General features: G+C 34.1%; 1 protein-coding gene across 2 annotated transcripts in view; it reads left to right on the top strand.

Moving 5' to 3' along the window:
* EDIL3 (EGF like repeats and discoidin domains 3) overlaps nucleotides 1–15,002 on the top strand; it is a 436,572-nt gene that overhangs the window by 159,986 nt on the left and 261,584 nt on the right. Inside the window, exon 4 of one of the 2 annotated variants that reach the window (XM_036849259.1) lies at nucleotides 282–311. The exons of the other annotated variant lie outside the window; for it this stretch is intronic. Within the exon in view, the coding sequence (XP_036705154.1) occupies nucleotides 282–311 (30 nt within the window). The remainder of the gene's footprint in view (nucleotides 1–281; nucleotides 312–15,002) is intronic. 2 annotated transcript variants of the gene reach the window in all.

The following is a 15,002-nucleotide window of genomic DNA, read 5'->3' as shown; positions in this document are numbered from 1 at the left end:
GCTTAAAGTATGAGAGTATTTAAATGTTAATTTAATGTAAGTACTATCCATTTATCTGTCATTATCTAATTATCTAATGAAAAATTTCTGATGTATATACAAAATTTCAAGTCAGAGACTTTTAGTCATTATTTAGAAATGTGAAATATATTTATGTTCAATCTCAATTTCTCTTTCTCGCTCTCTGCCCCGTCTCTCTCTCCCTCTCACCTCACTCCTTCCCTCTCATCTCACTCACTCCCTCTCTTTGTTCCCACCCCATCTCTTTTCCTCTATCATAGCATCAGATGAAGAAGAGCCAACTTCAGCAGGTAAAGTTCCTATGCTGTAAAGATTATTCCTATTTAATTTAATGCCCTTAGTAATATAGACCGTTTGAAATGTATTTGTTCAGGTTTCAACCACAAAACTGGCACAGTTTTATTTATTTACTTTATTTCTTGAACCCATTACGCTGTCCCAGTCTAAATGATGTTGGTTATGAGTTTTAAATAAAAAGAGAAAATAATTGAAAATGAACTGTCACAGAGGAAATCATAACACAAAAAATCACATCACTATTACAGAATAAGGAAAATTGGAAAATTAAAACATTGAGAAAAATGCCAATAAGTCATAAAATGGGGAGAAAAAACTAAAATGATAAAATGTAGAAAAATAATAAAATGAGGAGACTGAAATTAAAAAGAGGAAAATGATGAAACAGACTTTCAGAAATATGACTTACCGTGATAGAATACTGCATTATCAAATATGACTGACATTGAATATGATATTCATTTAAGTTTAAGGATAAAAATCATGTTGTTGCCTCAAATACTCACTTTCGTTAAGAAAATAATTTTTGCAGTTATAACTTAATGATACTGAAACTTGGCATCATGACTCTGCTTCTCATCCATCTAATCAGCATTGATCAAGAACAGGCTCAGGTCTGAACTAAATACTGTGAGGAATGCAAATGGTAGAGAAGGCATGGTGTTTTCAACTTGGTTCTAGGACAGTGGGATGGGTCAAAGACCAGGCACATTTATAAGGAGAAAGCAGGCACCACAGCCAATCTGGTTAGCAAGTAATAAAAGACCCAGGCTAGCAGACTAGCAACATCAGGAAAAAGGGATAAAGCCCTGAGATTGAGGGGTTAGATGCTGGTTGGAAGAGAAAGACCAGAACTTAGCACCAGGTTCTTTCTTAGGCAATTGAGGAAGGGAGTTAGGCCTGAGAGACAGGAGCAGGAAATGGTTACTGAAGCTAATGGACAAAAATGGGGCTTGATTGTATAGGAAATGGGGAATGTAGCCCAGTTATTGGAACTCAGGGACAGAATAGGGTCTTTTCAATTCATAGACCTAATTTATTTCAATTGGTAGGAGACTTCTTGATTTCTACCTTCTTCTAGAACTGGGCAGGGATTTTTACCTGTAAGAGTGGTTCAAAACATCAAAAATTCAACGGAAGAAAATGAAATAGACATCTTACAAATATCTTTGGTAAACTGCAAGGATGCCATATTGCATTATACTCATTATCACTGCCTTGAAATGGAATCTCAGAAGACAAACTCTCAGTTAATGTTTCATTTTCATAATATTGTTAGATAGTTTATAACCTGATTTGGATGATAAGAACTCCCTATAATTTTCTCCTACTCTAGTCAGTATTATGTAGCCTATTTTTAGGCGCAACCTAATCACATGACTCAGTAGCAGACTTATGTGTTGTTATGAGTTTCCTCTGCCTAGTTTCTGACTTCTTTTTGCCCTGACTTGAGGCTTTAGTGTTAACAGGGTTGCTCAAAGACTCGTCTTTCTCAGCCTTGGCTGAATTTTCTCTTGGTGTGAGTACCAGTCCTTGTGAGCCTATGCTTTTCTAGAGCAGTTTCATTCCTCTAATATTCTTACACCTCATTCCTAGCTATGTTGCCTGCCAAGCAGTTTTGGTGACTTTGCAAAAGAATTATTATTTTTGCATGATGAAGATTAATTTTAATTTAATGTAAGTAATACAGATAACTATTTCTTGGTGTAATTTTCTTATTTTAAAATTATTTTAATAATGTCTCTTCTTATTAAGAAACTCTTTTGTAAATGCAACTGAACATTTTTCCCCAAATATTTATTTGACTCTAGAGTGATCTGAACATCAGAGAGTTTAAATTATGTTTTTAAAATATTTTTGTTTTCATATATGACCAGATGTTTTTGTTGTGATTTTAGCACAGATGATTAGAATAGAGCAAATGTATTAAGTAATATTTTAACTAAATAGTTTCACATACAGATTACGTTAACATTAAGAAAATTTGCATTTAGTAAAGCAGACATTCCTTTTATATAAAACTGCCAATGGGAGCCAAATGTTCTTCTGTTAATTTTATCAAGGTGTATAATAAAAAGTATTATTGTGTAGTTGTATTAGAACTTTTGACAAGGTATTATGAGATTTGTAAAGGCTTGATTTCATAAGGACTATGAATAATTGTGGAAAGTGGATTGTGATTTTGTTGTTTTAGAGCTTTTTTGGTACTTCTTGCCCCCAATTTTTTCAACAACTATTTTTCTCAATTAAATATTTATTATTCTGTTTATGTGTCTTTTTCAGTAATATTTATCAAAAGATATCTTTTATTTTAAACTATTACCCAAAATATATTTAATATATTGTTGATAGTCTCTGTTTTTACTTTCATCTCCTTCCATCAACAGTTTATCTAGAATGATCTTTCCTAAGCTCAGACTCCTTTAATTTATCTTTTTGATCCTTCTTTAATTGATCTTTCTTTCTGTTATTTCTCCATTCTGTTTAAATTATCAGTGAAATGCAATCATGTTTGCCACAGAAATTGTACCTGAATTAAACTTTCATATGTCCCCACATGATATCTTTATCAGTTTCACATTCTTCCTTCAGCTTCATGGCATAATTGGACTGTAACTTCTTCTAATAATACTTCAGTTTCTTTAAACTAAAAAATTCAGATTATTTAAATTAAATAATCTATTTCTAATAGATCTGCTACTCCTCAAAGTTCAACAGTAGAAGGAATAAAGTACATGGGGGTGTTTCTTGCTGCCAGATGGTCACAGGCTCATGATCACCAGTTGTTAATATATGAGTTATAAGTTAAAAATTAATATTTTTAAAAACAAATATATACATGGTTTATCTAAATGTGCAGGTGCCTAGTGGATGCTACTGAATGATACTATTTATTAAATATTTGCAATGTATGGATATTATATAGCAAATCTAAGTTATTTTTACCCCACAGGTACACAGAATTGGATTAATTATAATTCAATAATCATGAAAAATTCTCATTGTCCAGAATACTTTTTAGAGAAAATAATAGGTTTCTGTCTGGACTAACATATAGTATAAAAAAAATTAGAAAGAGACAATATAACTCTGAGAAAATTAATGAGATATTAGATAGTGTTTTACTTGTATTATAATGCTGCAAAATATGTGCTTTTCTCTTTACAATAGAGTATATTTGATTTGACTTATATTTAGAATTTTTATAACTGCCATCATTAAAACAGACAAGTGATTCCTCTACTCTGTTACCATATGTTTCTGTTTACAATATTTTTATGCTTCACTCTGTCTTTAGTCATTTTTCAAATATGCGTAATTTCTCTTATTTGAACCTCTAAATTGCCATGCAAAAAGCAAGTGCTTAGTAACTGCTTTTTTGGTGTTGACTTATAGAGGGGATGCATAACAAGTCACATCTGTGTTTCTACTCATGGAGATGTAGCCCCTTATTGAATATGGAACATCCATTTATTAATTATTTTCATCTTCAAATGTTCTGATGGGATGCATTAGCCCAGAGCAACATGTTTGTAGTATCTGAGTTACAAGGGCCGTTTCACCTAACACCTGTTTCTGTAACTACCAGAAGCTTCTTTTTATTTATCTTAGTTGAATCTTATGTTCAGGTACTTAAACATCTTATCATTGAGTACAAAAACACATCTATGAACTGTACAAGAAATTCCTTCAAACTAGGTTATATATACTAAGATCTAATTATAAACTAATGAGATTCATTGTTTTAAAGAAACCATAACAGGTACTGTACCTCCAAATGAGTCCTGTTTAGAGGTGATATATGTAATCCAATTATGTTGCTGTTGCTCAAATAATTTTGGTAACTCTCTTTTGACATTTCCTTCAGATATTGCAACATCGGTTATTCCCTTCTATAGTCTCAGAACTGTGCTACTATATTCATCAGACACTGGTCTAAAAAATAGGCCTTCAAAAACAAAGATTTGCAAATATTAAGAGAATGTGCATGTGTGTGTGTGTGTGTGTGTATCTGTAGGTGTAAGATACAGATCCGTTTATAACTTTAATAACACTCTTTAATAGAGTTAAGTCAGTGGCTGCTTCGCCCATGTTGCACAAATCCAATTTCTATTTATCTTCCATTTAAATTTCATAATAAGGAGAGACTTGATAAACTGATTACACCAATGCCTTTGTCTGTGTTCTTTAAGAAATTAAGACACTTACATTAGAAAATTGACTGCTACAAATGAACTAATCCATATAAAATTTAACTTATTAACTATAAGGTCTATCAAATTAGGCTTATTGTCATAGAAATTTCTTCATTCCTCTTTATTTTTTTTGTCTTATTAGCTATTATTTTACCTCTCTAGAAATACCATTTATTCATCAAATTAGTGAAATCATTGTAAGAATTAAAAGAGGACTAGAAATGGAAAATGTTACTGAATGGGATCAATCAGTCAGAAAGTGACACAGTTGAGATATTGTAGTTGTACGATAAATCAGTGGCTAAAATTAATAAAACCACAACTTACTATTTTTTGTTTATACCACCTCAGAAGCAAATCTTGATTTCTTTTCTTTTTTTTTTTTTTTCTTCTCTTGCTTAAAGGGAGATTTTTAATTGCTCTAATTGTCATTTGTCATTTTTTAATATCAAAGAAAGAGACTGAGTTTGAATTTGTATAAAAGTAGTTATTAATGCTGTTAGCTCATATAATAACAAAAAATATGATTAGAAAAAATGGAATTTTCAGATGAATGTAAAAGGAAACTCTTTTTAGCAATCAGCTATGTTAAAACACTAAAGTGCAAAAGCCATACTGTTCTTCACATGTTTATAAAGTTAAAATTTCATAATTTACTTAAATGTAAAAGTGCATTTCTGGCCTATTAATATCAGAGCCCAATTGGTAGTGATGATACAGGTTACTGCCTGGATACAGTAGTTTATAGTAGACTCTTGTGACCTCTGTGTTGCCCATCAGAGTTGGAGAAGTGTTGCACAGCAGAACTTCATCATTTTTACTAGCTCCTTCTAAATCTTTTAGTGTGTTTAATCTTTTATAAATGATCAGTTTGGCCACTGAGGAAATACACCTAAGAACTAATAATCTATACATATAATAGAACATTGACTGGCAGTAATAAAGACTTAAGGCTATATTACATATATATATATATTCATAGTTTTATAAACAAACTATATATATAGTTTAAAACAAATATGTTATATATCTGTGCAGCTAAACACAGGACGCAGTGATTAGATATTTTTGTCTTGTTTTTGAAATACTCAATCTTAGTCCTACAAAAACATTACTTCTGTTTATGGTGGATTTTGTGATTTTCTTAATTATGCTACAGATTCTTTTAGATCTCTTTCCTGTTTTCTTATAGAATTTAATTCTGCATGGCAGACTATGTTCAATTATTCTACAACTCATGCTTTTGGAAAGGAATGATATCTAACCATATTATTCTCTAATGAGCGTAACACTCTTTTGCATTTTGATCTTAGCACTTTATTTCCTTGGGGGTCTAAAGTAAAGCTGCACATCCTCGTTTTTGTTCACCTTACATTTGTAGCAAATTTTCTCCTTTTTTATATAGACATGGCTATTTTCCCTCTAGTGCCTGGAGCAACGTTTCTAATTATATTGTCAAGTATATTGTTCATAAATATATGCTAAGCAGGCTTAAATATTAAAACCCAATATATAAAACTAAAAAGTTTATTGCTATAATCTCTAAAAAATAGAAAGAAGTCATTATTTGTAGATTCTCAGTGGAATAGGGAAGAAATCATTGCCTCTAAAGATTTATCTTTGGTCAGTTCACTAAGACATTCGTTAAAGAACAAATACTGCTTACTTCTTTTTTAATAAAACAAAACTTCCTTATTGATAGATATTTGATAGTGACATTGAATTGTGAGAAAAATAGTTGGTTTTAAAATTTCTGTTATATGTAGATAGTATTTTTCTTATTTCATATTTAAGAAATATTCATATTTAAGGTAAACTTAAAAATAGTAATAAAGGTATATACATGGAAAGGAAAAGTGTATCTGTCAGTGTTCTCTGGAGGAGCAGAATGAAAAGGATATATATGTATATAAAATAAAGAGATTTATATTAAGGAATTGGCTCATGTGATTTTGGGGCTGGCAAGTCTGAATTCTATAGGGAAGGCCGGCTGAACTCAGGCAGGAGTTATGGTTTACAGCCTTGAGGCAAAGTTTTTTCTTCTCAGGGAAACCTCACGTTTTGCTTTTAAGGCCTTCAACTGATTGCATGAAGCCCACCCATATTATGGAGGGTAATCTGCTTTACTTAAAGTCAACTGATTGTAGATATTAATCACATTGACAAAATACCTTCACAGCAATATCTAGGCTAGTATTTGACCAAGCAACTGGGTGCCACAGTCTAGCCAAGTTGACACATAAAATTTAACCATCACAGAAAGTGAGTAAAAATTATATAAACACAAAATATTTTAATTTTCAACAAACCTATTTCAGGAAAATAGACCAAGCATAATTTGCAATGTTTAATAACAATGCATGTTGCCCCACTATCTGTGTACACTTAGACTTCAAGCCTTATTTAATTTCTAGTACTCCTTGCATTGGATGGATTCATCTTTAAGGCCATCTCCAATTGTCTGGGTCAATTTTTTTGCTGTCCCAAGTTTCACCTCAAAGTTTATTACAAATAGAGCACTGAGAAGTATTAATTTAATATTCCAGGGATTTGTTGGCTCAAGGAAGGCATTAAGCATTCCCCTTCATGATGGGTAGGATAAAACCCCATGTACCCGAAGGCCTGAACCTATACCTTTAGGTGTTTTTATCTTCAGATAAATAGCTGTCTCCTACCTATACAGTATTTTCCTTTTACAGATTTCATTTTCATCATCCATAAAATTTCATTTTACCTTAAATGTTTGATGGAAGGATCAAACATGATGATACATTAAAGCGTTTATCACATCATACCCATCCTATAATAAGTACAAGGAATCTAAGCTGTTCTTTTTACTTTTATTATCATCAGTGTTGTTTCCCATATTATTATTATTGTTATTTTGATTATGATTATTTGTCAGGCAATGTGCTAAGAGTTTTAGGTGCAGTTTTTTATTTAATTTTCACAATAAAGCAATGAAGCTAATATATATATATATTCCTACTTAAAGAGGAGAACACTGAATTTTAAAGCATGAATATGCCCAAGGTTACATAATAAGCAAGCGACAAAAGGAGGATTCAATTTCAAGTTTCTCTGGAGAAACTTGTACTTATTCTAATGAAGCAAACTGCCTTTTATTCACTTATAAATAGTTTTACGTAACATACATTTCTTTCATTTGTAAAAGTAATGCACAGTTATTCAAGTTTTTTGTCATGCATGTATTATAAAGCTGTACCTAATAACATGCAAAATTTTACCTATTATTTTAAATGATAATCTGATTACTATAGTAATTTTATGGACCTTGTAGACAATTTTAAAATAATAAAATAGGAAATGGAAATCCCTCTGACTACCTTCATCCATATTGAATATTTGCATTTTCAGAAAACATTCTGCCTCAATCTGGTTGCTCTTACAGCCTTCTCCATCTCAGCGGCTCAATCCAAATCTTCAGGGTCAACTTTGATAACACCCACTACATCCCATTCTCACCAGACCCTTTTAGCCTCTTCTTACAAAATATACCCAAAATCTAACCACTTCTTGCCATCACATATACCATCACCCTTGTCGAATTCACCATCTTCTCACACTTGGCTTATCATGCAGTAACCTTCTGAGTGGTCTTCTTCTTCGTACCCTTGACCCCTCTGCAGGTCCTTCTCAACAGAGAGACCAGGATAATTCTCCTACAAGACCATGAGATCCCATCACTCTTCAGCCGTAAGGCTAATTTAGTACCTCTCAATCAACCCTGCAGTAGATTTAGGATTGAAACTGGATGTAATTTGCACCCTTCGTTACCTCCCTGGCTGCGTTTCCTCTACAGCCACCCTGTCCTTCCTTTTCATGCAACAAACACAAACCCTGAGCCCATCCCCGTCTTGGGCAGGGTTTTGCACTCATAGGTCCATTGTCTGACAGCTTCTCCTGCAAGTATCTGCATGACTCTTCCATCACATCCTTCATGTCTTGACCTAAAGATGCCTTCTCAGAAAGGCCTTCTTTTTGTCTCTAAAAAGGTCACACCTTCTCCACCTTGTCATGGTCCCCTGCTCTGCTTTATTTTTTAATGTTAGCACAGTCTGCCCAGTTTATGTAGCTTATTTTCTGTCCAGTGTGAATATAAACTCCCCCAGGGATGGGGTTTTTTTGGTCTGTTTTATTCAATACTGAATCCCTTGTTGCTAGAACAATTGTTCGGTACATGGTAGTCGTTTAATAAACATTTGTTGTATGGTTGAATTAATGAATAAATTCAGCCATACTGATTTAATGCTGCTTTTAAAGCACTGTTAACCCAAGAACATACATAGTTCTTCCCTGTGTGATGATATAAAGAGAGAGGGGGTGATAGATATATTTCCCAATTTAAGAAATAAAAGGATAACACTAATAATTTGATAAGAATCTTAAAGATGCTTTAAAATTACTTAAATCCCTTGGCAGTGAAAAGCCATTACATTGATCTTTGTTTTTCTGTTTTGGTTGCAGTAGGATAAAATACATTTTGTTTAGTACTTCTTTGAGTGTGGTGTCCTAACAATGTCAGTAATTTAGCCATTGTTAGGAATTACTGAATGGAAACTGCAGCAGTGATTTTAAAAGCTTCAAACCTGGCAACAACCACTATCTAGTGCTGAGCACGGGTAGAAGAGTGGGTGGGCTTAGGTCAAGGAGGCAGCAGAAAGGATGTGAGCAAGGCCATTGGCTTCCTGGGTTTGGACTCCAAGTAGAATAAAAAAGGGCCTGCAATTTTTTGGTACAATAACTTCCTCCTTATTGCATTGTTATCAATGCATGTCTCATTAATAAGCTCACAGACATTTTCAGGTAATTTTATTTTCAACGTTGTGTGGGTGGTAGACTTTTTAAGTCTTTGAATAATACATTTAAAAATAAAATAAAATAAAATGTACCTGGGTATAGTATTCTTGGGATACACCTTTTTGTTTCTAATTATTTATCCAATACAGATCTTCAACTGCTAGAATTCACCAAGATTTAGAGATACGTCCCATATTTTGCATCTAATTTTCTGCTTTTCTAAACATAAATCTAAATGAGAAAATATCCAATATTTCTTACCTAATTTAAATAATATGTTACAATATTGTTGATTGTTTTTGAAAACTTACTAGAGGCTCTTGAAAAAGAGTGAGCAATCCAGTTCTCAAAAATAAAAACAAGAAATAAAAACCACTGTTCACATCAGCTAATAGTTTGTGCCAAGGCTTTAGATGTTGTTTGAAAGACACTGTGATACCTGTCTGAGACTGAGGCCCTCTGAAATCTATTTCATTCCATAACTTAGTGTTTAAAAATGTGTGGGAAGAATTGTGCAGGTACTAAGCCATGAATATAAACAAAGCTAAAATAAGAATGATCAGGAAGTGAATAAATAGGGAATTTATCCCCCAGAATTTTAAGCTTCATCATCTTTACCTATCTAAACACATTGTTTTGCAGTAAGTTTTATTTATAATATCATGAAGAAACCACTGAGAATTCTGTTCCATGTTGAGTTTCTTATAATATGCCATAACTTAATCTGATACTTTTAGGCAGAATGCTCAAACAAGTTTGTCTAACTTTCAAGATTCATAGAGCTACAGAAGAGGGAGATTAGCATATTTTTAAGTAACTTGAGTTTTCAGACTGTGGGGGTTTTTTTTCAGTCTCCTGTGTTTATATCATTCAATTTCTGTGCTCCTTGACAGTTTGGGGGGTGGTGGGAGATAGAGAGACAAAACTATTGCTTCCCACTAATTTTATTCTTATTCTGAAAATGAGGAAACCAATGAAAGCTGGCCTCTTAAAGACATTCTTTCATTTCACTCCATGAAACCTGTGCCTGGCTTTTATGACCCATCACACCCGTGTTTCTTCTCCCTAGGAGACAAACAGTTTCTGTTATTCCAAGTCATACGTGCTGTGCTCACTCTTACTTCAAAGCTTTAATTCATGTTTGTCTGTCTAGGGCATACTTTTCTTTCCCTTTTATATCTCCAAAACCTATCCATCTTTTCACAGTCATCTCATGTCCTACATCTCCCATCTGCTGTAACCCACACTGATGTCTCTTTTCCCAAATCTCAACTTGTGTATCTGTTAGGAATGTTCTTTGTGGCAGGTAACTGAGATTAGCATGACTGGGGAAGGAGTCCATTCTCTGAGATCACAGGATCTTCACTACTACCTTTTAAGTAAACCATGTTTCTGTGAGTATGAAAGAAGGGATAGAATAGAGGTTGGGGAGACAATAGTTTCTATCGTTAAAGGGATTTGAGTTCCATTATTATGTACTGGAAGTGCATTGGAATTGCTTCTCCACCTGGACTGGGGACTCACTCCTGACTGTGATTCATCCTTCTATTGTATTCCCAGCAATGCTGAAGACGGAGTCAGGGATCAATATCTGTATTGTGCCCAGTAGATACATATCATTAAAATTATCATCACTCCTTAGGATCATAAAACAAAAAGAAAAAAAAAAAGAAATTAAATGAACACAGTGCTTTTCAAATATACAAAATATGTAAGCTGTGTGATAGTACCCGTATGCAGCTACTATATCCTCTTGGATTTGTGTAAATTACAATTATGTCAGTCACATTTCTTGATTTATATAATTCCTTAATCACTTTGACTACAGCTGTATTAGTTTTCCAAACTTCCCGTAACAAATTACCATAAACTCGTTGGCTTAAAACAACACATAGTTATTCTCTTATGGTTCTGGAGCCCAGAGGGAGGTCTGAAACCAACATGTCATGAAGGCCATGCTCTAGTGGATAAGCCTCCCTTGCCTAATCTAGTTCATGGTGGCCATTAGCATTCCTTGGCTTCTATGGTTGTGGCCACATCACTTCAATCACTTCCTCCATATTGACATCATCTTTTACTCTTCTGTCTGTGGCTTCTCCTCTTCTGTCTCTTATAAGGACACTTGTCATTGGATTTAAGACCCACCCAGGTAATACAGGATGATCTCATCTGAAGATCCTTAACTTTCTTTTTTTTTCTTTTTTTTAGCATCTTTATTGTAGTATAATTGCTTTACATTGTTGTTAGTTTCTGCTGTATAACAAAGTGAATCAGCTATACATACACATATATCCCCATATCACCACCCTCTTGCATCTCTCTCCTACCCACCCTACCTCACCCCTCTAGGTGGACACAAAGCACTGACCTGATCTCCCTGTACTATGTGGCTGCTTCCCACTAGCTATCTGTTTTACGTTTGGTAGTGTATATATGTCAATACCACTCTCTTACGTTGTCCCAGGTTACCCTTCCCCCTCCCTGTGTCCTCAAGTCCATTCTCTATGTCTGCATCTTTATTCCTGTCCTCCCCTAGGTTCTTCAGAACCTTTTTTTTTCTTTTTTTTTTTAGATTCCATATATATCTGTTAGCCTACAGTATTTTTTCTCTTTCTGACCTACTTCACTCTATGACAGACTCTAGGTCCATCCACCTCACTACAAATAATTCAATTTCATTTCTTTTTATGGCTGAGTAATATTCCGTTGTATATATGTGCCACATCTTTATCCATTCAGCTCTTGGTGGACACTTAGGTTGCTTCCATGTCCTGGCTATTGTAAATAGTGCTACAATGAACATTGTGGTACATGTCTCTTTTTGAATTATGGTTTTCTCAGGGTATATGCCCAGTAGTGGGATTACTGGGTCATATGGTAGTTCTATTTTTAGTTTTTGAAGGAACCTCCTTACTGTTCTCCATAGTGGCTGTAGCAATTTACATTCCTGCCAACAGTGCAAGAGGGTTCCCTTTTCTCCACACCCTCTCCAGCATTTATTGTTTGTAGATTTTGATGATGGCCATTCTGACCAGTGTGAGGTGATATCTCATTGCAGTTTTGATTTGCATTTCTCTAATGATTAGTGATGTTGAGCATCCTTTCATGTGTTTGTTGGCAATCTGTATATCTTCTTTGGAGAAATGTCTATTTAGGTCTTCCGCCCATTTTTGGACTGGGGTGTTTCTTTTTTTTGATATTAAGCTTCATGAGCTGCTTGTGTATTTTGGAGATTTATCCTTTGTCTGTTGCTTCGTTTGCAAATATTTTCTCCTGTTCTGAAGGTTGTCTTTTCATCTTGTTTATGGTTTCCTTTGCTGTGCAATAGCTTTTAAGTTTCGTTAGGTCCCATTTGTTTATTTTTGTTTTCATTTCCATTTCTCTAGGGGGTGGGTCAAAAAGGATCTTGCTGTGATTTATGTCATAGAGTGTTCTGCCTAGGTTTTCCTCTAAGAGTTTGATGGTGTCTGACCTTACATTTAGGTCCATTTTGAGTTTATTTTTGTGTATGGTGTTAGGGAATGATCTAATTTCATTCTTTTACATATAGCTGTCCAGTTTCCCCAGCACCACTTATTGAAGAGGCTGTCTTTTCTCCATTGTATACTCTTGCCTCCTTTATCAAAGTTAAGGTGACCATATGTGCATGGGTTTATCTCTGGGCTTTCTATCCTGTTCCACTGATCTATATTTCTGTTTTTGTGCCAGTACCACACTGTCTTGATTACTGTAGCTTTGTAATATAGTTTAAAGTCAGGAAGCCTGATTCCTCCAGCTTCATTTTTCATTCTCAAGATTGCTTTGGCTATTCAGGGTCTTTTGGTTTCCATACAAATTGTGCAATTTTTTGTTCTAGTTCTGTGAAAAATGCCATTGGTAGTTTGATAGGGATTGCACTGAATCTGTAGATTGCTTTGGGTAGTATAGTCATTTTCACAATGTTGATTCTTCCAATCCAAGAACATGGTATATCTCTCCATCTGTTTGTATAATCTCTAATTTCTTCCATCAGTGTCTTATAGTTTTCTGAATACAGGTCTTTTCTCTCCTTAGGTACGTTTATTCCTAGGTATTTTATTCTTTTTGTTGCAGTGGTAAATGGGAGTGTTTCCTTAATCTTTCTTTCAGATTTTTTATCATTCCTGTATAGGAATGCAAGAGATTTCTGTGAGTTAATTTTGTATCCTGAAACTTTACCAAATTCATTGATTAACTCTGGTCGATTTCTGGTGGCATATAGCATGATGTCATCTGCAAACAGTGACAGTTTTATTTCTTCTTTTCCAATTTGGATTTCTTTTATTTCTCTTTCTCCTCTGATTGCTGTGACTAAAATTTCCAGAACTATGTTGAATAATAGTGGTGAGAGTGGGCAACCTTGTCTTGTTCCTGATCTTAGTGGAAATGCTTTCAATTTTTCACCATTGACAATGATGTTGGCTGTGGGTTTGTCATATATAGCCTTTATTATGTTGAGGTAAGTTCCCTGTATGCCTACTCTTTGGAGAGATTTTATCATAAATCGTTGTTGAATCTTGTCAAAAGCTTTTTCTGCACCTATTAAGATTATCATAAGGTTTTTCTCCTTCAATTTGTTAATATGGTGTATCACATTTATTGATTTGTGTATACTGAAGAATCCTTGCATTCGTGGGGTAAACTCCACCTGATCATGGTGTATGATCCGTTTAATGTACTCTTGGATTCTGTTTGCTAGTATTTTGTTGAGGATTTTTGCATCTATGTTCATCAGTGATATTGGCCTGTAGTTTTCCTTTTTTGTGACATCTTTGTTTGGTTTTGGTATAAGGGTGATGGTGGCCTCGTAGAATGAGTTTGGGAGTGTTCCTCCCTCTGCTCTATTTTGGAAGCGTTTGAGAAGGAGAGGTGTTAGCTCTTCTCTAAATGTTTGATAGAATTCACCTGTGGAGCCATCTGGTCCTGGGCTTTTGTTTGTTGGAAGATTTTTAATCACAGTTTCAATTTCAGTGCTTGTGATTGGTTTGTTAATATTTTCTATTTCTTCCTGGTTCAGTCTCAGAAGGTTGTCCTTTCCTAAGAATTTGTCCATTTCTTCTAGGTTGTCCATTTTATTGGCATATAGTTGCTTGTAGTAATCCCTCATGATCCTTTGTATTTCTGCAGGGTCAGTTGTTACTTCTACTTTTTCATTTCTAATTCTGTTGATTTGAGTCTTTTCCCTTTTTTTCTTGATGAGTCTGGCTAGTGGTTTATCAATTTTGTTTATCTTCTCAAAGAACCATCTTTTAGTTTTACTGATCTTTGTTATTGTTTCCTTCATTTCTTTTTCATTTATTTCTGATCTGATCTTGAGTTCTTTCCTTCTGCTAACTTTGGGGTTTTTTTGTTCTTCTTTCTCTAATTGCTTTAGTTGTAAGGTTAGGTTGTTTATTTGAGATTTTTTTTTCTTGAGGTAGGATTGTATTGCTATAAACTTCCCTCTTAGAACTGCTTTTGCTTCATCCCATAGGTTTTTGGTCGTCGGGTTTTCATTGTCATTTGTTTCCAGGTATTTTTTGATTTCCTCTTTGATTTCTTCAGTGGTCTCTTGGTTATTTAGTAGCATATTGTTTAGCCTCCATGTGTTCGTATTTTTTACAGATTTTTTCCTGTAATTGATATCTTGTCTCATAGCATTGTGGTCGG

The sequence above is a fragment of the Balaenoptera musculus genome, chromosome 3 (genome assembly GCF_009873245.2).
Source record: "Balaenoptera musculus isolate JJ_BM4_2016_0621 chromosome 3, mBalMus1.pri.v3, whole genome shotgun sequence".
Lineage (NCBI taxonomy): Eukaryota > Metazoa > Chordata > Mammalia > Artiodactyla > Balaenopteridae > Balaenoptera > Balaenoptera musculus.
The sequence above is the reverse complement of the archived record's forward strand: the minus strand, read 5'-3'. Positions and strand labels throughout refer to the sequence as shown.